Source organism: Populus nigra, chromosome 17 (genome assembly GCF_951802175.1).
Source record: "Populus nigra chromosome 17, ddPopNigr1.1, whole genome shotgun sequence".
Lineage (NCBI taxonomy): Eukaryota > Viridiplantae > Streptophyta > Magnoliopsida > Malpighiales > Salicaceae > Populus > Populus nigra.
The window spans coordinates 8,349,817-8,373,398 of NC_084868.1; the positions used below are offsets into that span (position 1 = coordinate 8,349,817).

At 30.8% G+C, this 23,582-nt stretch overlaps 3 protein-coding genes and 1 non-coding gene across 4 annotated transcripts in view; 1 reads left to right on the forward strand and 3 right to left on the reverse strand.

Moving 5' to 3' along the window:
- Positions 1 to 15,296, forward strand: part of LOC133677689 (F-box/kelch-repeat protein At1g57790-like) — a 97,106-nt gene extending 81,810 nt beyond the window's left edge. Inside the window, exon 3 of the mRNA XM_062099814.1 lies at positions 15,287 to 15,296. The gene's annotated coding sequence lies outside the window, so the exon portion shown is untranslated. The remainder of the gene's footprint in view (positions 1 to 15,286) is intronic.
- On the reverse strand, positions 6,437 to 8,278 carry LOC133676795 (probable small nuclear ribonucleoprotein G). Its single transcript, XM_062098534.1, has 4 exons — positions 8,135 to 8,278; positions 8,012 to 8,034; positions 6,754 to 6,875; positions 6,437 to 6,639 (listed from the first exon to the last, which is right to left on the reverse strand). The coding sequence occupies exons 1-4, from the start codon at positions 8,167 to 8,169 to the stop codon at positions 6,577 to 6,579; spliced, it is 243 nt and encodes an 80-aa protein (XP_061954518.1). The 5' UTR covers positions 8,170 to 8,278; the 3' UTR covers positions 6,437 to 6,576.
- On the reverse strand, positions 8,394 to 8,465 carry TRNAP-CGG (transfer RNA proline (anticodon CGG)). The gene has a single exon. It is a non-coding gene; the product is annotated as a tRNA-Pro (tRNA).
- Positions 11,622 to 16,579, reverse strand: LOC133677553 (uncharacterized). The gene is made up of 3 exons (XM_062099632.1): positions 15,773 to 16,579; positions 15,374 to 15,539; positions 11,622 to 12,034 (listed from the first exon to the last, which is right to left on the reverse strand). Exons 1-3 carry the CDS (start codon positions 16,577 to 16,579, stop codon positions 11,622 to 11,624), a joined length of 1,386 nt encoding a protein of 461 aa, XP_061955616.1.
- Positions 16,580 to 23,582: the final 7,003 nt, after the last annotated feature.

The following is a 23,582-nucleotide window of genomic DNA, read 5'->3' on the forward strand; positions in this document are numbered from 1 at the left end:
TTATTTTAGTATGGCATGACCAAACCTCATCTTGGACCTAAACTTATCCTACTGATTCATAAATATATTTGTTAGGTCATCCACGTAATCTATTTGGGACAGATCCTCATTTAGTTATAACATATTCATGCTTAACTGCTTAGAATCACTCGTTATCACAAGTTTAACTATATCATTGACATTGAAAAACAGAGGATAACTACTGTGTGAATAATAACTTTTTAAGAATTTAATTGGAGTCTATTTTTTTAGTTTACAAGTTAGACAAAGATATATACTTTGACTCATATAATATATTTGGAAGAAAATATTCATAAAATTATGGTTTTTATGTGAAACAGTCGACTGGTTAATACAACTAGACTCAATTGGCACACCGGTTGAGTCAGATGAAAGGGAATTCACCTTGACGCGCTTCATAAGCACAACATTTACTTATCTTGTCTCGCTTAGAAACAGCGACATTTAGTAAATGTCACGCTTTTGAAATGAAATGTGACGACGTGAAAGTATGCTATTTCGCTAAATCTTTTTCAAACAGAGTTATTTTATCAATTTTTTTATGTTTATTATACTAATTTGACAAAAAAAAAATTGTATCAAATAAAATAAAATGACTCATCCAACGAATTTTGAATAATATGTTGTTCGATGGATCTTCATGGTAAAATGAAATAGAATTCTATGACATGTTTGTTCTTTTTATCAAAATTTGGCTCAACCCTCAAGGGTGATTCATCAACACGACAGGTAGGAAAACAATTTGTAAATCATGATTCGGATTTCATGTATTAAGGTATTTCTGCATCCTTCTAAGCTCATCAACCATGAATATAGATTCTCATTTCATTATCCAGTTCGTGTCGTTGTCTGGACACAAACTGGATAATGAAATGAAAATCCATTTCATTATCCAGTTGTTTTTCCTCGTTGTAAAGGAAAAACAACTGAATCTGTGATTTGATTTTAGGAAAATGAAGAATCTCACATGCCTTGAGTAAATTGAACAGGTTGTGAGAAAACCAAACAGGTCATTAGTGAGAGGTTTTCATTAACATGGAAAGACAGGTAAGTCAGTGGGGCCATCTCTATAAGGAAGGCTTGTCTTCGGTGTGAGACCAAAGTAAGGAAAGGACCACCTTAGTCCCAGGCGTAAACTCTTTATAGTATTTTACTGTAGAAATGTCAACGTTTAGGTCCCACCAGTTACCTAACATGAAGCACCATGGTTCTAACCAGCTCAAAGCTCTTAGATCTGTCCCTTCCTCGGTGGAAAACGCAGAGAAAGCTAGCTGGTAGAAGAAGATCTGTTGTTGGTTTGGGGTGGTTTTTGTTTTTAAATGTTTTTCTAAAATATAATTATTATAAAAAGATATAAATATTTCTTAAAAACATTTTACCCTATGATACCAAACACTCAGGAAAAGCATATAGGAAGTTGCCTTGAAATAATAACCTAACAGAAAAAAGAAAAGTATTTAAACAAGCCTACAAAGAGTCTGAGCAATTATGAAAGTAATTAACAATTCAATAATATAGGTGCACGAAGCACTAACTTGCTATTATGAGGACTACTCCATTCTACTTCCATGTCCCTTTCGCAAGAAAGTATGGAAACATATCATGAAGAGTGCAAATGATAAAAAGGAATCAATAAGGCGATCCATAAAAGACATAACAAGGGAGACAATAGAGATAAGATATAAAAAAGACAAATATAATTATGTTTGGTAGTTAAGTATAACATAAAAATGATTGTTTTTATATTTTGTCTGGTTACGATGGATAAGAAAAAATAAAATATGAAAAAAATTTAATTTACCCTTAACATGTATTACAATAAAAACTTATATATTTTAAAAAATAATTAGATATTTTTTTTACTTTAATTCATATTGAATGTTAAAATTAATAATATTATAATAACCTTAGTTATAATACCCAAACTAGTTCAGCGGGCCGACTCAAGATCTGAATCGGTCCAGAATTAAGAAAAAATAGAGGAAGGATTTACCCAACCTACGACCTGGTTTGACCCTCCCGACTCGTAACCCAGATCTTGCCCTAGATCAACTCGTGAGTCGGGTTTTAAAATTATGATAATTATCACTTTTATTCTTATATTGATCAGGTCAACCCAAGTTGACTATATCGACCTGTAACCCAGGCTTTGCCCTCGTTGACCCCCAAGTCAGGTTTAAAAACTATGATAATAATCATTTTTATCCTTACGTTGATTTGGATTAACCTAGGTTGACCCTTTAGACCTGTTAACTAGGTCTTGCCCCAGATCGTCTCTCAAGTAGAGTTTTAAAACTATGATAATAACCATTTTTATTCTTGTGTTAACCCTTTTGATTTGTGAATTGAATCTTGTCCTAGGTCGACCCCCTAGTCGAGTCTTAAAATTATGATAATAATCATTTTTATTCTTGTATTAACCCTTTTGATCTGTGAATTGAGTCTTGTCCTAAGTCGACCCCCTAGTCGAGTCTTTAAACTATGATAATAACCATTTTTATTCTTACATTGAATCGAGTTGACTTTTTTGACCAGTGATTCGGGTCTTATCTCGAGTTGAATCCTGAGTCAGATTTTAAAACTATGATAATAATTATTGTTATTCTTATTTTAACTCGGGTCAACCTAGGTTGACCTTCTGACTCGTGAATCGGGTTATGTCTTGGATCGATCCCCGAGTCAAGTTTTAAAACTATTATAATAACTAATTTTATTCTTACATATAATCGAGTCAACCTAGGTTGACTTTCCCAACCAATGAAATGGGTCTTGCCCCAAGTCAACCTTTATGATGCGAACCTTAGTGGAATTTAATGGAATTCACGACCCCAAGATCAATCTAATCCAAGTTTGTTGGGATTTGAATGAGCTTATCACATTGAAAGACTTGCTCCAAGGCAACAAGACTATAAATCAACTCGATCACAATGCCTACACCTGAAGACGAGCAAAGAAAATATAAATTCACAACAAAGAATGGTCAATTCTTTAAAAAGTTGAAAGTTCAATCAAGAACCAAGATTGAGCAACCAAAAAGTTGGCTACAATGCTGAAATTATCATTAAAAGTTTGATCTGAAATTATTCCTAAAAAATATTTAAACTCTAAGTCAAAACCATAGTTTCTCTAATAGGTCTCACATAAACCCAATTTAAATAATAATCAACCTAAGCTAAAACTAGCCCAATTTTATTAAAATAAACAAGTCTAAAACCCAAACGAAATGTCTCCTCTCAAAATAAATAAAATTTGATAGCCCAACTAATTAAATAAAACAAGTTTGTTGTTTTCGTATTCTGTCTGGCAGCAGCAAAGCCCAACTAAAAAAGGATAGTTCTCTCTCGTCTTAATGAATTACAAGGCATGTCATATACCGTTGGAAAGGTATAGAAGTCTAGTTTCCATCCCAACTGAAAGCACATCAAAATTTGATCTGTAACTCCAGTTATGACCAAAAGAGTAATAAAAGGTCAAACTATCCGAATCTAGTCTTCTTCTCCCAATCCTTGTGTAATGGTCTTGGTCCACCAACAAACCCCTCTTGAACATGAATCGGATTAATCAAGGCTTACACTTTATTATTATAAATCCTCTTGAAGTCCACCTTAGCCTATATATCTCGAAGAAGTCCATTTAAAGCTTCTTTGAATTTCTTAGCCCTAAGCCTAGTAACTGGACCAACTGGAACCTCCAATGAATCCTTTGATGGTTGGATTGCATCATTACAAGTCGGGTTTTAAAACTATAATAATAACTATTTTTATTCTTACATTGACCTAGGTTGACCCTTTCAACCCATGACCCAGGACTTGTCTTTAGCAACCCTTGAGTTAAAATTTAAAACTATGATAATGATTTTAAAACTATTAAAATAATCATCATTTCAACTTGGGTTGATCTTCCTAACTAATGAATTGGGCCTTGCCCTGGGTCGACCTCCAGGTCGGTTTTAAAATTATGATAATGATTATTTTTATTCTTACAATGATCCGAGTTGACCATTTCAACTCGTGACTTGAGTCTTGCCTTTAGTCGACCACGAGTCAAATTTTAAAATTATGATAATGATCTTTTATCTTTACATTAACCTAGGTTAATGGTCAACCTGATCACTGCTCATTGCCCTGAGTTGACCCCCGGGTTAAGTTTTAAAACTATGATAATAACCACTTTATTCTTATATTAACTCGAGTCAACCCAGATTGATCGTCTCAACCCATGACCTGATCATTGCCCCAAATCGACCTCCAGGTTGCATTTTAAAGTTATGATAATAATTATTTTTATCATTACATGTCTTAGTTGAACACTTTTGAAATTTAAAGTTTTTTACAATGATATTTTAGGAATAAAAAATAATAAATATTGTCTCTGGAAACTTTTTTTTTCACCTTTTATTTTGAGAAAGTACATAAATTCATTATAAAATTGTTTTTTTATTTTTATTGCCTTTGTCTCTTCTATCTTAGAATAATAACCAAACAAAACACTACCTAAAAGAAAAGGGAGGGGAGTGGAAGTGTTGCTTCAACAAAAATAGTTGTGGCATCAAAATCAAGTATTTTTCCTTTCTTGCACACTTAGCTAAAAGTTATGGCAAAATAGCACAAGCCATAAAAGTATTTGAAAAATAACATAATTTTTAGTAAAAACATGATTGGTAATAATGATTTTAACAAAGCTGTAATTGAAAACGTTGACATTGATCAAAAAGTCAAACCGCAAGCTAACTTAATTTTAATAATACATGATTGATATTTGGGGTTTGACATTTTGGTCAAAGTTATTGTTTCCAATCATGTTTTTGTTAAAACTGAGTTATTTTTTTGATCTGTGTTATTAAGCCAAAACTTATGACAAAATATACTACTTTTCAAAAAAATCCCATCAAAACCTTAATCTCAATTTTCATGTTTCCACCCAAAACTACTTTCAACTAGATAGTTGTCTAACGGAACTCGAAAATTCCATTCTGGGATGTTGGATGAGTTGTGTGCAGCAAAAGCTGTGTCATTATCCCTACCAAATATGGAATCTTACATGGTAGCACGTCGTACTGATTCATAAAGAGTATGTGTATTATTGGATGTGTTATCAACAAACAGCACATGTACGGTTAAGCAAAGAAAGATTCGCCAAGCGTTTTGTGGGGGCTATAGGACAGCCCCGAACTGCAAGGAAAAGTAAAGCGAAAGCACAGACTAGCTGAGGAAGATATATACTATACAAAGAAAGAAACTCTCCGAGGATTATGCCGTTGGGATGCTTCTGACTCGTCCACATAAAGTCACTGTTTCAAAATTCAAACTCAGTTTAGCTTGCAGCTGATTGTCAGCTAACCCGAGACACAAAAAGATTCTGTAAGAACACTTTTCCTGGTGGGCGAAACCCCATCCGAAAAAGAACTTTGAAAATCGGTTTTGTCATGTCAGAAACCGCTTAGAGAAACGAGAATGTGCAAGACTTTGGTTTGTGTTCAGTGATCTCAGATAGCTTCATCACTACATTATTCCACTGCAAAGGAACAAAAATCCCTCGAGAAGGAGAAAAAAGGACCACTACTGATTACAATCTCTTGGAAATATTAGAAAGCTGAATTTAAAATCGAACGTCCTTGAAGCCTTCATACTTGCAAACCACACCAAGAATTGGAAAGGGATTGGAGCCCCAAGATGGATAAGCTTATAAATATGAAGCAACCTGCATCAATAATCCACCCCTTTGATTGCTTCTCACTCAAGCCAAACTGGAAATTTAAAGTTCACTTTTTAAGAGAAGGAATACCAAGTGCTGACATTACAGAACTCAAGTTTTATGCCAATCTGGAAATTTCTAGAATTTTCAAGATTCATGCAGTCCGTGATAGCAATGGCCAACATTTGCTAATGTGGTAGCAATCAAGGAATGACAGGCAACCAGACTCGTAGACATGATAGAATGCTTCCCTTCACCAACTAGCACAAGGTTCACGGATGTCCACGCTTCTGCACTGGCAGATTCGAAAATGGCGGAACATATATGATAGAAAAATATAAATAAATAAAAAGATCCATTGCGGAGCAATGGGAGTAAGAATATCAGCAGCCAATCCAACTAAACAAATTAGAAAGACACAGGTGGTGGTCTGCTAAGAATGATTTGCCTAGGCACTCAAGGTATTTGATGAGCAAGACAGCAGCAAAAGGAGTCTGAATGCCTTGGCTTCACAGCGGGTCTAGCCACAGAAAAACACCAAACGGGTTAACTGTCTTTATCCCAAGTATATCAACTGGCGATTAACCCCGGAGAAAAAATCAGGCCTAGGCATGTTGATAATATTAAAATTCAAATCAATAACAGTCTAAGCCCGCTAGCTCAAAATCTAGAGCTGAAATACTAGTATGTTTCAAAAGGAGGGGGGGACAGCAAGAATCACTGGTCAAATAAAGGATTCATATGACCTTCATTGCGTCATAAAATATTAAACTTCTTCATCTCATACAATTGTACACATCTGAGTAAAAAAGCATAAGAGTTAAAAGCCATCCTAGAACGCTACGAGTACAAAACCATTCATCACTGCGTTCTGGTCACAGGTTCCAACGCTTCAACAGTGACAACACTATTGCCTCTGATCACCTGCAGCAAGAAAGTGAAACTAAATTAAAAAAAACAAGGGCCAATAATTGGAAAAAAATTATTAAGTAATGATTTAAATGAACTGGAAAAGAAAAATGGTGTACGGTGACTCACCACCATGCCTATGTCGGTTTTCTCATCACCATTCACCTCCACGGTGTTGTCAACCACCAAATTCATGAACTGGTCAAACCCACGGAGTGTTCCGACCACCATTCTATTTGCATTCAGCTTGACTGCATTTGAAAAAATAAAAAATCAACTTCTTCAAATATCATGATAAATTAAAACACAGACAAATAGTGCGTTAATAGGTAACTTAAAGGGCCAGAAAACCAGTAGGAAATAAACCAATTAAAGATGGAAATTCTCAACTGAGTACAGGGCTGTTTCCTCTGTACAATAGTTGTTTATCAACAATTCTTGCACAAGGTCTCTTATCGATGTTCTTTATTCCATTTTACATCAATGTCAAACTCCTAATTGAGTGGAATATCAGTTTTGAAGAATTTTAAGCAGCTCTGAAAACTTGCTTAAGAACATGATTGCCTAAGCAATCCCAGGGGTGAGGCTCAGATTTTATAATTATTCATTTAATTTTGCATGCAATTTTACATTTTCACTTTGACGTTTCATAGCTTCAAGATATTGAAGCCGGCATCAGAAAGCTAGAACCCCAAAAGCTCTACTGTTCTACCCTGGACGTCCAGATACAGTATCCAAACCAAACACCATAAATCTTTCCTTCAAAAACTCCAGCACGTACATTCATCAATTTAGTACTAGTAGAACATATACACCTGCTCTCATAAGCTGATTTCCTGTTCTTAAACCAATTCAAGATTTTAACCAAATTTCTAAACCCTTCAGACTTCCAAAGACCAGCCAAAAAGTAACTTAAAGATTATTTCTGCATATATGGGGAGCTGATTTCACGCCCGAGCTGTTCTTATGGGTTCTAAATTAAAATAAGTCGCTAATAAATAATTATAACAAGGTACAAAAATTAACCACAGCAAATACAGCTACAAACCAACTTCTCTGTCTCTAACAAGCTTATCAATTACTTACCGCATTAACAATGAAACATCAATTCAAGACAACAAATTTCTCAGTTGTTATCAACTGAATCCACCAACAAGAAGTTCACACAAACATTTTTTGTAAAAAAAAAGAAGAAGCAACACTCTTTTATGTTGCAAAACAGATATATTTTTCCAACAGAAAACCACTAAAAAAATTATATATAGATAAAGAATGTACACATAATATCAAACCTAAAATTCTCCATCTGATACTTCTATGATTTACCAGCATACACAAACTGTGAATAAAAAACAGAGAAAATAAAAGGGAGTTGAGGAGAGCTTACTTTGAAGCTTCTTATCCATGTACCTGTAAAAAGAAAACAAAGAACAATTAGAGAGAGAGAGAGATACAGCTCAAAACGAAATTAACCAACTAGCCACTATAAAGAAGGAAAAAAAATGCTTACTTCTTGAGATCTGGTGGCTGCCCCGATCTGCTCATGACTGAAACGAAGACTTTGATGGACTCTTTTTTTTTTTTATGTGCTGGTCGCGATAGAAAGCAGGAGAACGAGCGCTCGATTGAAGGGGCACTGCATTTGTTTGCCTCTTTTTGTAGAACCCTAAAAATTTGAAGCCCAGGATTGGGTTCTGTCTATGGGCCACAAAGGCCCATGATGGTCCAGTAAAGGAGTGACAGCGAAAAAGGGCAGGATATATCAGAGAGGGGTGTTGCGAGAATCGAACTCGCGACCTCTCGCACCCGAAGCGAGAATCATACCACTAGACCAAACACCCACGACATTTGGAAATCCCATAACATATTTAATGATTAATAATAACATTTAAAGAGTTTTTAGATGCATGACGGAAGAAAATGCAGATGATTTAAACCAAGGAGAGGTTGCATACAGGCGAGTGCTCGGTGCTGCAGGTTCCATGGTATTATATAGATGAGTGATCACAACGTATATTGATTACACTATTTGACCCGCGGGTCGGAAATTTCTCTTTAATAAAAACTTTAGGTATGCAGGTTATTTTTTTAAAAAAAATTAAAGTATAAATTAAAAAAATCATAGTATTATCTAACCAAATAAACTGATAATTATTCATGTAAATAAAAAAACTCTTTAACAATAATCAAAAGAGAAATTAAAAAAATTAAAAAATAGATGTAGGTTGGAATATTTAACATAGTTTATTTACTTATGTTTAATAAATTTATTTATGAAAATCAATTTATAATAGAAATCGATGTGTATATAAAATTTATTAAATAAAATAAAAGAAAGAAAATTTTATGCAATGCTACTCATATTAAAAATACTGTAAAAAAATAAATGTTTTTATTTAAAAAAATAATCTATAGAAAATATAAATAAATCACACTAATCTCATAAAAAAACTAAACACACTCAATATAATAAAAAATAATCACTATTTCAAAAAGACTAAATAATCCAAAAAATTTACAAGAATGAATATGAATCAAAACATAAATGCAAAAATAATTTTTAAAAATACATGTAAAAAGTAGTAATTTTTTAAAAAACAAATGAGAGAAAACAAAAAAACAAAGAAGAATGAGGCGAGGTGTTCTAGGCTTGGTAACCCAGGCCGAGTGTCTGACCTATAAAAAAAGAGCCTCCACATTGGCTTTTATTTTTTATCTGAAGTTAATGTAGCCTGCCCCAATTCTTTGCTAAAAAATAGACGACGTGTCATCTATAATTGCCTGTGGTGGCTGAAAAAATAGGACTCTTGTTTTATAAACCTAAAAATCTATTTTTAATCCCTTTTTTTTTTTTATCGAAAACACCTATGAACATCCTTGAAACCTTGTCTCACCAATCCATGCTCATACAAAACAAATGCAAAAAAGCATCGTAAAACTTATAATTAACCTGAAACCAAAAATCTTTGAGAGCTCAAATATGTTTTTTAAAGTGTTTTTGAGGAAAGAAAACAAATAATTTTAACTCTCCTTATCATATAAAATCACTTGACACAAAAAATCAATTGTTTTAGTAGTTGGAATCATTGTCAACGATAACTTTCTCTTTTCAAGTTAGAATCCGGTGACTCCCCTCTCTCTCCTCTACTGCAAAAGAACTAAAAAAAAAGAAATGAAGTACGGTACCAAAATGTAATATTTAGAAATTATAGGGACTAATTACCTAATAGCTTAAAAAAATATGGGATTAAAACGAACATTTCAAACAAATTGCAGACCCACCCACCACCAATGTTATTCGTATAGAAGCTTCTAAACTTGATTTTAAGGTTTTTTTAATATCTGGTTGATCTAAAATTTTAACTTATTATTAAAACAAAACATTTAAAAACATCTAGTAAGATCTCAACCCGATTCAACGGTTGGATATAAAATTATAGTTTTTAGAATAAAACTATATAGTAGGAAAAAATAAGCCCAAAACCAACTTTAACCTTCCTAAATAAGTGTGGAAATATTTGTAATAGTTGTTGCCTCTTATTTTGCTTGTAGAAGGTGGAAACCCCAAAAATATTATGTCATTAAATATCATCAGCCCTTATTTTCTTGTGTAGCTATGATAGAGAAGAAATTGTTATAAGAAAATGATTTTGAAACATTAAAGAAATTATTGCCGCACTTAGAAATTATGTTGCTATCTATTAAAGATCTTTGTATAACTAAAAAACTCCCAAAAATAAGTTGTTGAATATACTTGCATAACAAGAAAAAGAATCATTTCGAAATAGAAAGTTCACAGGTCGAAAGACAATAAATAACAAAATTTATATTACATTTGCTGACTTATATTGTAAGAATTTTTTGAATTCCGATTGACATGAAATTTTAATTTAATTTAAAATAATATATCTAAAAATTCCTAATAAAATTTCAGTCCAATCAAATTAAATTTATTAAATAATTTTTTTGGATCTTATCTTATTTTAAATTACTAAACACGTACTATTTGCGAGGGAATCGCAGCAACCTTCCTTGTAAACAATAGATTTGGAAAGAGTCTAGAAAAAGTATTGTGCATAAGAACATTTGTCTTTGTCAATTTAAAAATAAAACAAACTAAATTTCCAAAAAACCTTTAGACTTGTTTTCTTCCCAATGCCGGGTTCTCCTTCCTAGTACCTTCAATTGACCTAAGCCAGCATCGGACACACTTCGAGGGCCAAGCTTGTAAATAGAAGAACTAAAGGCACAAGGATGCCACGTGCACGCCAATGAAAAGTGGACAATCCCTTGCAAGGCACATGCCTAAGGAAGTTCCTAGCTATATCTCTCTAAGTTCCGGTATTCTTTGACTGCAAGAATCAATAAAGAGCCACCCTGCATAAATAAGCAAACGTGGCCCTGTGAGCATTAAATACCCACCTAACTCCAACTCGATTTGTTTATTTTTATTTTTAAAAAATATTTTTTAAAAATTATATATTTTTAATTTTTTATTAATTTTAAATTAATATATTTTTAGTGTTTTTAAATTATTTTAATGTATTAATATTAAAAAATAAAAAAATATTATTAATGAGAAAAACAACCATAATCTTATTATTAAACAAGTTTAAAATTATTTTATTTATTTTTTAAATATTATTTTTTATATTAGTATATTAAAATTATATAAATTAATTTATAATAAAAAATAATAAAATATTTTTAAACATAAAAATAAACCAGCTTTTCATATAGCAACTGTTCAAAGGACATAATTCCACCCCCGGACAAAGACAGATCAGAGGAGATTGATATTGATCAGATTGTGTGCCGTACTGCTATTATTTTTAGCAGCCCAATGAAGCTCCCCTAATCTAGGAGAGTCTAGGACAGATAGGATAGGAAATTAATGGTGCCCTGCATCCATCATTATGGAATATGTTTATAATTGTTTTTGTAAAGAAATTAAAACATCCCTCTTTTAATAAGCTCATAATTAATATATTTCATTTCTAAACGTGGTTGCAGCCCTCCACAAGAACACTCTTCATGCTGTCAATGAACTCTTGCATTTGCTCCCTTGAATGCAGTGGTGATGGATACACACAGACACAATCCAACCGTCCATCTCTGATGGTGTCAAAAATTGCAATGGAAGGCCCTATACCATGAGCAGAGGCACACCCCATGTAATCCTCTACACCGACTTCCTTCTGCAGGGCAGCATGATCATCTACCACAGACTCTTCAAACACAGATACTAAAGCTGTTCTGAGAGAAGATGATGGCGTCAAGCCAGGATTATCAATGGCCTTGCACATAAGGAAGTTGAGATCTGCCATGTCTGAGAAGTGCCTGTTGCAATTCTTGTAGCTAGCAAATGCCGCGTACGTTTTCTGGGCCAGCTCCCATAACTTTTCTCCTCCTTTAATCACATGAGCATTCAGAATAGCAGAATGATAAAATCCTGGCAGAAGCAATGATTTGGTTAGTGTAGCAAGGAAATGGCAGCAAGGCTAATGGCACTGCATGGGAACTAATATTGGAGTCATGTAATGGTCTAGTCCTCTCTCTACGCATGCAGCGGCGCCAATTAATATATGCTATCAGGCCACGAACGTGCTGCTGGGTCAGGTATAAATTAAAAAAATACCTGGTTCCATTAATATATGTCTTAGTTTTTATATTTTAAAATTATTTTAAAATTTTTATTTAATTTTTTTATTTTAAATTAATAATTTTTTGATATTTTTAAACTATTTTGATGTACTATATCAAAATTAATTTTTTAAAAAAACTTTATTTTAATATATTTTTAAATAAAAAACACTTTAAAAAATAATAACCATCACACTCCCACCCAAACAGCCCTATAATATTACAAGCAATAACTTTTCAAATATTTTTTTTATTGGCCCACCATTTGATTTAAAAAAAGTTGAAATCCTTCCATAAATGTATAAAATAAATATTCTATTTAATAATAAGGACATTTATAGTCGTGAGATTATTTTTACGAGCTCACGGATCCCATCATTTAAAAGCAACATTCATTTACTTACTTTGCTTTTATAAAATAACATAAAATAAATTAATCACAATTCTTCTACTTCAACTGCTCTCTGTCGTTTCTTTTATTTATTACCAACATTATTATTTTTATCTGGTGGGATGCTGCTCTATCAAGGCACAAAACACAAAACTCAACAATATACTGAAGTAAAGTTGTATTATACAAAGAGAAAAATAGAGTAGCCTAAATGCATAGAAAAACCATGCATTTAAGCAAATCAACAAATAGAGACCTGTAAAATTAAGTACTAATGATATAATGGAATGTTTATTTAATATCACGACAACTTTATAAAAAAACAAAAATTAATTTAAAATTAATTAAATATTAAAAAATAAAATTGAAAAAATAAAAAATAAAACAAGAAACAAAAATAATTAAATACCAAAAAAATTAGGCTATGATTTTTATTTTTATCAAGGGGTGGACCCACCCCTTTTTTTTAAAAAAAATAAAGCATATAACATGTTGTCTACTCTACCCAAACTAGATTTCAACGATCAAATGTTGTTGAAAAATCAAATCAAAGGTGTTTTACACACTCAAAAATTCATTTCAATCTTTTTTTACCCAAAAACAATTCATATATGCCTTAGGAAACCCAAAAGCAATCCAATAATATTCAAATGAAATTATCCTTATCGAATGAAATTTATTGACATCAAAATCAATAATTTTAAATTATCCAAATTGACATTAACCAATATTCTCTCAGAATTTGATAATTACTCTCTTTCATCTCAAACAAGTAACTGAAAAACAAAAGATGATGTTTTGGGTCAAAAGTGAGCTTTTTAAAAACCAAGGGGATTGAAGATGAGTTATTGAAAAGTAAGAGGATCAAAATTAATATTTTAAGTTAATTTCAAAATGACCACCTAGTTTATTCATGTTTTTTAATTTGATCTCTTGTCTTTCGTATTTTTTTTTGCTTAAAAATTAGAAGTAATTTACCTTTAATTTTGCCACATCCAATCTAGAAAAAAAAAATTATTCCATTCCACAATGAAAATATAAAAGATGAAAGGTAAAAATATATACAGTGAAAACATGAGTTGTGTTAATTATTTTTTGTGTTTATTGTTGAATTTGTTTTTTTGTTAAAATTTAATTTTTTATTTTAAATTATTTGTTTTAGTGTTTTTTAATAGTTTTAATATGTTGATATCAAAAATATTTTTTTTTTAAAAATTATTTTAATATATTTTTAAATAAAAAATATTTTAAAAAATAACTTTTACTACACTCCCAACCACCCCATTAATATAATTGTAATGAATAAACGTTATAAGGTGCCACATCAATTGATTATTTATTGTAAGAAAATGAGAAATTCAAAAAACCTGATATCGTTTATGTCATTAATTTTAATATGGATTTTGGGAATGCTCATGCTTTTCCATTTCAAATACACGCATTGATAGCCAGCTAACTTAAAAGCTTATTTGTAGGTTAAGAAATATTAATTTTAATTAAGTATTTTTAGAAGTGTAGTTATTGTTATTTTTTAAAGTGTTTTTTTATTTTGAAATACATTAAAGTAATATTTTTTATTTTTAAAAAATTATTTTTGATATTAACATATCAAAATGATTAGAAAACATCAAAATAATATTAATTTGAAACAAAAACAAAATTTTAAATTTTTTTAAAAACATTTTTAAAATAAAAAAATAAATAAAATTTTAAAATAATTAGCAAAGCATATAAAAAATATAAATATCTCGTACTACGACAATTTTATTTTTATTATTTATATAGAATCATTCAACTCTTATAGATAGCGTGCTTTACTCAATTCTTAAAAATTTGAAATGATCTTCTAAGTAAATAAAATAAAAACCCAATATATAAATGTAGAGAGTGAATAGTAATATTAAATATTCTAAAATTTATAAATAATAAACTTTAATCATTTTAATATTTATTACATAACTAAGAATATGTTTTCAGTCATGTCGGTCATTTCACATGAAATTGTTTTATACTAGATTGACGTTGAGCGTGTTTCATAGTGTAGTTGTAGGTGTTTTTGAAATAATTTTTCGTGCCAAAATGCATGCCAACGATGTTTTTTCATTTTTTAAAAATTATTTTTGATATCAGCACATCAAAACGATCCAAAACATACAAACTATATTAAATTTTAATAAAAACAAAATTTTCAAAGTTTTTAGGAACGCAGCCGCAGCCGCGTTCCCAAACGGTGCCGTAGTTTAAAGCTTAGATCACTGGATTGTCTTGTTAGGATAGCTCGTGCGTCACCCAGCCAACCGACGGCTATTATTTTTGTTTAAAATAATACTATTTTAATTTTTTTTATAAAGATCTTAATTTTAATCTGACGAACTTATTAAATTATTTAAATTTGACAGGTCAATGTCAAAAACTGGTTAAAATAAAACTAAATTGACTCCTAAAATCGAACAACTATTAATAAATATGCCATATAGCTAATTTTGTATGATCTTATGTGGAGTGATATTAAACTTTGCCTAATTATAATATATAATTCTGTAAAATAAAATAAAAGAAATCTAGCATTTGTGCAGGTGAAGTGCACTTTGCCAGTTGTTTTTTCTATTCTTGTTTATTTATCAAAATATCATGGAGAAATTATATTAATTACATGTCTATATGTGGGCACACAGTCAAGCAAGCATGTGAACAATGATCGGAAAGAGGGCTTACCAAAATGGTGATTAGAAAGAGTTGGATCAAGAACTGATCTGCAGTCAGTCAAGGTGACGACTGCATACTTTCTTTGTTTATCCACACGACTCTTAGATTTGCGTGCAGCTATTAATCCCGCACTTGCCAAAGCCCCACACAGCTTAATTCCTCTTGATCTGCAGCCCTACAAAATTTAAGACAGCTTGTTTAATTTGTCTGTGATGAAAAAATGGAGAGTTTCAGAATAGATGCTAGCAGATCTTCATAAACATAAATCCTATGTGTAGTAATAGTACGTTCATGCCTTCACTTACATGGGTTCCATGCAGAAAATAAATTAATCATATGAAACTAGCATTTGATATTTTAAGGCAACAAACAATGGCATATTGTAATAACACAAGTCCTAGTACTTACAGCAATGATCTTCTCCGTGTCCTTTTGGTTCAGCTGCAACCTTACCACCTGAGAAGATCTTGGTGACTTTGAATCCTTGAATTTCAGATTTGTTAGCCTAAGTGAATTCACCGAGTAACCAAGCATGTCAATCCCACGCTCCCACAAACCCTTCTTAGCCTTCTTATTAGGAACAAGATCCTCAATACTTGAAGTAACCTCCTCTTCATTTGCTATTTCCTGCTGCAGAGCACCTTTCTCCTCTTCACTCACCAGCACCACCAGTTCCTGTAGCAAAGACACAGCCGTGGTTCGGTCACACGCCGAGGCATGAAGCCTAAGAACCAGTACCCACTTTTCGTTAGGGAGGGCATAGGTGGTAGCAAAAAACATATCTTGAATGTCATTAATGAAAGGTGGTGCCTTGTTATGGTTATACCATGAGTTTTGGTTAAGTTCATGCTCAAGGACCAGATGGAGGGGTGAGAGAGATTGGTTTTTTGGGTTCAATGGGTTTTCGAGGATTTTGAAAGTCGACGAGAGGTTGAATGCTTTCAGTTTAATGAAAGGAGTGGGAGATGTAATGAAGGAAAATGTGTTCGTGTTGCTGCCAGAATGGAGTCTTGACCTAAGGATTGGATGAGAATTTTGGAGTTTGTGGAGAGCATTCTCTAGACCCGAGTTTCGAGGGAGCTTAGATGTGAGGATGGCCAAGACGGCTATGCCAGTGCCACCGGGCACCGCTCGGCACCAGCTGTGCTCGGTGCCTCCCACTGCTCGGCCCTTGGGCTCAGCTGTTTCTGGACTGATCAACGTCTGGCTAGACATGTAAATAATCTAGTAGAAGAAGAACAGTAGAAATATTTGCAGTGTTTGCTATACAAAACTAGGCAAGGTATGATATGATGTGGTTCCAGTAGGAATTTATATAGCGGAAGCGATCGAGCACTTAGGTTACATCAATTTTTAGATTATTTTAGTTTTTTTTATCAAAATAAATATAAACATTAATTTTGTTATGAAAAAAAACAAATTATATGCACACCATCACACCCCGAACTGATATACCTTAAAAATACTTCATTTCGATCTAATGCTTTATGCAGATAATTTCCGCATTCGTTTATAGAAATGACTGTCGTGTTTATTCAATGCATGTTGGTGTGTTTTTACCTATATTTGTCTTCAATTCAAACTGAACTCGTACATTTTATTTAACTCTACCGAGGACTCAAGTACTTTAATAACTTCATAATTACATCGTGTGGGATGCAACCAATATTATTCACTCCCTCACCAAACATCCTTCATGGCCTGCATGTATTAAAACATGTTTAACACATCAACAAGCATAATGGAAATCCAAGAAGGAAGTAAAGTGAAGATTTAATTCAAGTATTCATTTTAGTGCTCAATGTAAATTTTTAAATACTATTTGATAGCACAATTAAAAGAATATACACACTTCGCTCTGCATGTATTAAAAAATTGACTGTACTATTTATTCAATGCATGTAGGTGTGTTTTTACCTATATTTGTCAACAATTTTATGAACTGAACTCGTACATTTTATTTAACTCTAAAAGTACTTTCACTAATAGAATTTTTATATTTACATCCGTTCGATATTTGTATTATTATTATGTCAGTAATTAATTTACTGATGGGACTATGAATGAATATGCTATGTCGGTAAAAATTTTATCAATAATTTTTTATTTATTTATGAGTCTGTTGGTAATAAAAAAATATTATCACCGATGGATTTACTGACTGGAAAAGCACGCAAAAAAATTACTCGCTTCATTCTGTTGGTATTTCCCTCAGGAAGCTTGTCATATAACCAACAGAAATACCGTATGCAATTCCATCGGTGATTATTTAAAAATAAAATAAAATAATAAATATAATGCAAAAATAAATACAAAAAAAATCTTATCTTAATGTAGTTGTGAGTGAAGCTGAGAAGAGAAAAGAAGAAAAGATGAGAAGACATACCTAAGCGTGGAGGAGAAGAAAATGAGTTGAGGAGAGAAGAGAAGGAGTTGAGAAGAAAAGAGAAGAGAAGAGAAGAGAATGTTGGTGTTTTTTACATAAGGGGAAGAGAGAAGTAGAGGAGGAGGAGGTGTGTTTATTATGAAATAATGGATTCTAGTCTTTTTATTTTGGCATTTTATCGATAATTTTACTGAAAGAGAATTAAATATTAATATTTTTAACCATTCCATCGGTGATTTCGTTTGTAATATTTAATTTAAAATTTTAATTTAACCAAAAATTTTCAAAAACCACCAAATATCACTAACAACTTTTCAATCCATTGGTGATTCTGTCTGTAATATTTAATTTAAAATTTCAATTTAATCAAAAAAATTTCATAAACCCACTGTATAACATCGATGACTTTTCAATCCGTCGGTGATTTCATCTTTAAAGAATAGTAATTAACAGTGTAATTGAGAAGTGAATAGTTCTAGAGCTCCATGAAAAATACTGATTTTCATCGGTGATTCCCTTTGTAAATGACATGATGAATAGTGTCAGGAAGAAATGAACAGTTTATCAACGAGTTTACAGACGGATTTTATCGATGGTATTAATATCATCGGTATAAATAACATGTTATGATACTTTTTGGCTTTGTTTTAATTCTTTCTTTTCCCACTGTAATTCTTTTGGCATATGCCGGGAAAATATTTTCGTCAGTAAAATTCATTGTTACCGACGGAAATATTTCGTCAATGTTTCTATTTGTATTTGTTAATTTTCTAGTAGTGTTTATTCACTTCAAAACTAAATCACGTGGGGTGAATACTATGTAGCCAACATTGTTCACCCCCTCACAAAACATTGGCGATGGCTCTTTTTATTTTTAAAAAATTATTTTGGTCCTCAAATTTTTATTTTGAGCAATTTGATCCTGATTGAAAGCCAATTGATTTGGATTTATTAGGCAAGGGTGTAATTGAAAGAATAAGAATTAAAATTAAAAACACCCCAAACACGAGTGGCGTGCCAGAAGTTTCGGGAAAGACACATTTTGGTCTTCTAACTTTAAAAATAACACGAATTATACGATTTTGGTGCCTTAATTTTTTTTCAAATTCAATCTTGGTACAAAAGTTCTTTTATGTTAATTTTTAGTTCCTAGTTGAGAGAGCAAAGATAAAAGTCGCCGAATTCCAGTGGTAGAAAGAGAAAAATATCATTGACATCGATTTAGGCCACCAAAATAATTAATATTTGTGTCAAATTGTTTCATTTGATGAGGAGAGTATATGTTAAGTCTTTTTTTTATACCTTTTATAAGTTAGTAAAAAAATAAATCTAAACTCGGTTTGATTTTGGTTTCCAGAACGGGTTTTTTGAGATCATGGAGATTTATCATGGCTGCTAAGATGTTTTGGGTTAAAAATTTTAAGTCTTGATTTTTCAGCCGCCATAATGGCTGAAATCTAGGCAAATAAGATGATATGTTATCCGCCTCAGCAGGCAATGCATCATCTTATTTGTTTTTTAAAAAAATCATGACATCCACCCCAGTTGCAACTGAAAAAAAGAGCATAGTCTCGTGGGACTTGAAAAAATGGGCTCGCCTTGCTTATCAGACCCAGTTGTGCTTGGCCTTTGCTTTTTTCTTTTTTTCTTTCTAAATTATTTTTTTCTAATTATTTTTTAAAATTAATGCTTTCTTATATGGTTTTTTTTTTATAATTTGTTTATTTATATTTAAATTAATATATATTCTCTCTTTTATTTTGTTTAAATAGCCTGTTTTACATGACAATTTTTTTTTTGTTATGCACTTAAATTTTAAAGAGTTTTTCTGATTCATCTATAATTATTTTTATCTTTTGTATAAATGAAATTTATTTTTTAAAATAAAAAACTATTTTCAAATAATATTTCTAATATGTGCAATCTTGCATGATGTTTTTTTTCATTTTTATTTTATTGAATTAGTCTCTATTTCTATTACTGTTTGCTTAAATAAAAAAATTATTTTAATAAATAAATTTAGCTAACAATGTCTTTGCATGTGAGATTAAATATGTTGATCTATATTTGTCTTTTTTTTTCTTTTTAGTCATATTTATAGGTTTTTTTTATTTATTTACCGACACATATAGTTCTCGATATATTTGATTACATGTATGCATATTTGTTTTTTCACTTAAAAAGGTTTTAGCTACAAAAACATGTTGAAAAAATCTATGTGTATATTTTTTTTATTAAAAAAAAATATTTTGTAACTCGGTTAATTCTTGGTTTTGTGAAACAAAATACAATTTAATTAATTTAAAATAATTAGAGCTTTAGGAACTAAATTTGAATCATTAGGGACTAATTTGCACTATTAAGGTGGAGTTCATGTTCATTTTTCAATTTTGATCTCTTAATTTTTTTTCTGATTTAATCTATTTACATTAATTTTATTTGAAATTTTATTTTACTTAATAGTTTGTTTTAATCTTGATTTAATGCCCCTCTTGAGGTCATCGACTGCATCAATCATGACCGAATTAAGGAATTTTAATATTTTGCTTAACAAAAACCATTGATTAATCTCAATCTCGGTTTTTATATAAGAAATTAATTGTCGTACACAACTCTTCTAATGAAACATCAACGCCTTATCTCTCAAGAACTTAATCAAGCATGAGCGAATTAAGGAAAGGTTTTTTTTTTATATATATATATATACCGAAACAACCACTAATTAATTTCAATCTTATCCATATAAAATATATTGTGCGCAACTCTTCCAATCAATCACCAACTGCATTAACTCTCAAATTCTCAATTATTGATCAGCAAAATTATTGGTTAAATACCAAATGAGATATATAATAAATTTAGGGTTAAACCAAACGACTATTTGATATAATTAAATGAAACGATAGATCGTTTTAGCTGTCAGTGAAGCTGTAACAATTATAAATTGTTAACTTTTTAGAGTATATATTATCACTCATTATATGAATATATATTTTCATTCTCACTATACTTAAACAGTTTCTAAACCTATAAGTGTTATCTTGTGAGATATTAAGATACTGAAAGTTTGAATTGTAATATCTACTCTATCAAAAGAGAGTAGATTATGATAGCAAACCATGTTTGTAAACCTTTGAGAATTAAAGAAAAACTCTTGGTTTTAGTGAAGTATTTTTACTAAGAAAAAATCTTGAAGATGACATATCTTCAGGTGAAAGAAAAATCTTGAAGAGAAAATATCTTCAAGTGGTGTAAAAATCTTGGTATGGATTTATCAAGTGGCCATTGTAATGACAAGTTAAAAAATATAATATTTAAGTACGGTTTGATACTTGAGGTGTATATATAGATTTGTTGAACCACATTAAAAATAAGTTTGCAAATTCCCTCATTTATCTTTTTACTATAAGCTCTTTAATTATATTATTAATTATTATGTATTTGAATTAATTTATATTATTTGTTAATATTAATAATACACCTAATTCATATCATTTTAGGTGTTATGGCCCTCTTAATTCTTAAACAATAAGAAGTCTTCCAACAACAACAAAAAAAAATGTCAGTTTTCATGATTTCTTTGAAAGTGTCATGTCACACTCTTCATAGTGTTCCAATGCATGTTACTGGATGCCAAATGGGTAGATTCTAATTTTTTTTTATCCTCTAATATTTAATTTATTTATCAAAAATGAAAGTTCATCACATTTTTATTTAAAAACTTTTTAAGAGTACAGGGTGTATATATTTCTGTAATACTAACATATGTTTATTTTTTGAGTTAATTATTATATTTTTTAATTTAATTAATTTATTATTATCATTATTTTTAAATATTATTAAATCAGTCATATTTATTTAACCCATTCAATTCCACTATTAATTTTTAGTGCTTCTTTGAAAACATCCGGGTCACCTCAGTATTTTTTTATATATATATTACAAAATAAAAAAGGTCGCCAATCTATTATTTCTAACTGCCATCAATTCCTTATTAAAAACACAGCTGACAATTTCACTTTTTCACAGCTTACGGGTCTCTGTTTTTATCCACCGTACGTAACATTTAAAGCTTCTCTGTAAATTTATTAATTGCCTCCCACCAGCTACCTTCTTCCTCTCCTTAATATGCGTTGAAAAGTGGTGTCAACCGGCGACCAAAGAGGTCATTTTTGTCGTGCATCTACGGCTGAGCACTTATGGTATTAAATTAATTCTGTCGGATTTGACATGTCGCCTATGCTCTACCTATTCGAGTAGCGTAGTTGAGAGACTTCACATGGCCGCTGTTGGTCTGCTTTAATTTAGTTATCTGTGCTCATGCCGTCTAGTTTTCGGTTGGAGCTCTTGTCACCTGTTTGTTTTAGATCGAAAAGTATTTTTGCAGGATATTAAGATTTTTTATTATTATTTTAGATTATTTTGATATATTGATTTTAAAAATAAATTTAAAAATTTTAAAAATATATTATTTTAATATATTACTAAATAAAAATATTTTGAAAAACAACCAGTATTACAATTGAAACAAACTTATAATAACTAGCTACACGTGGTGTGTTCTACTTGTTATGCAATGTCATGATGTTGATGAAAATAAAATACTTTAAAAAACAACTGGTATTATAACTTTAAATAGACCTGTAATAACTAGCTACACATGGTGTGTTCTACTTAGTATGCAATGTCGTAATGTTGGTGAAAATAATAGTTTCTGTATTGAATTCAATGAATGCTTGGATGCAAAATGATAGTACTTCAAGGGTATGTTTGGGAATAGAATTATGATTATTTTTCAAAGTATTTTTCATTCTGAAATGGATTATAATGATACTTTTTAAAAAAAAAAATTATTTTTGAGATTAACGCATCAAAACGATCCAAAATATAAAAAAATTAATTTTTAATAAAAAAAGATTGAATTTTTTGGAAACGCGGGTTGACTCGTATTTTCAAACGCTCTCTAAATGGTGCATTTTATCACAAAAAATGGATATAATAAGAATGGTAGGGAAAGTGATTCTTCCATATATTATTGTATTGATCTTTTCCTTTTTTAAGTTATATTTTGATAATAGTTGTTTTTCACACTTATTACTTAAAAATACATCGAAATAATATTTTTTTTATTTTAAAAAAATTATTTTTAATATTAACATATCAAAACGATCGAAAATCACTAAAAATATTAATTAAAAATTAAAAAATATTTTTTAAAAAATACTTTTAAAATAAAAAATAAACAAATTCATTTTTCAAGAGAAAAAAAATTAAAAGATTATAGCCTTTTGGATATATATATATATATATATATATATATATATATATATATATATATAACAGAATATCACGGTAGGATACCCAGGCATTTTTTTTTTTTTCCTAAACCCATCAATCATTTCTATCCTTCACTTCAGCAGTCATAGTTAAAGAACAAGGAAACAAATCTCAACAGGAAACCCTCTTTCTCCAACGGGTCACAATCTCTTTTCCTTGACTCAGTCTCTTTGATAAGCTCTCTTCCTGGTTTTTCTCATGATTTACAGCCAAGCTCGTGAGTTTCGAGTATCATGAGGTTTTTTGTTGTCTACCCTATCAAATATAAGATAGTCTTGTCCCCTCTCTAATCTCATCTATGCAATCTCGTCCCTCATGTTCCGTCTCCTTGCCAACAAATATAAGATGGTTTTGGAGACGAGTCGACTCAGAGAGTAAATTAGCGGCAGTTTGGTACCGATTGAAAAGTATTTTTAAAAAATTTAAATTTTTTAAAAAATTAATATGTTTTTGATGTTTTTAAACCATTTTAAAGTGTTAATATCAAAAATAATT

What these genes read in the sequence shown, in the direction of transcription:
- LOC133676795 (XM_062098534.1), bottom strand. Translation starts at nt 8,169, where the DNA reads ATGAGCAGATCGGGGCAGCCACCAGATCTCAAGAA. An exon ending in CATGGATAAGAAGCTTCAAA is followed by an intron (nt 6,876 to 8,011) that starts GTAAGCTCTCCT and finishes TTTCAAATGCAG; the next exon opens with TCAAGCTGAATGCAAATAGA. An exon ending in AAACCGACATAGGCATGGTG is followed by an intron (nt 6,640 to 6,753) that starts GTGAGTCACCGT and finishes TTCTTGCTGCAG; the next exon opens with GTGATCAGAGGCAATAGTGT.
- LOC133677553 (XM_062099632.1), bottom strand. Translation starts at nt 16,579, where the DNA reads ATGTCTAGCCAGACGTTGATCAGTCCAGAAACAGCTGAGCCCAAGGGC. An exon ending in ACACGGAGAAGATCATTGCT is followed by an intron (nt 15,540 to 15,772) that starts GTAAGTACTAGG and finishes TAAATTTTGTAG; the next exon opens with GGCTGCAGATCAAGAGGAAT. An exon ending in TCTTTCTAATCACCATTTTG is followed by an intron (nt 12,035 to 15,373) that starts GTAAGCCCTCTT and finishes ATGTGATTAAAG; the next exon opens with GAGGAGAAAAGTTATGGGAG.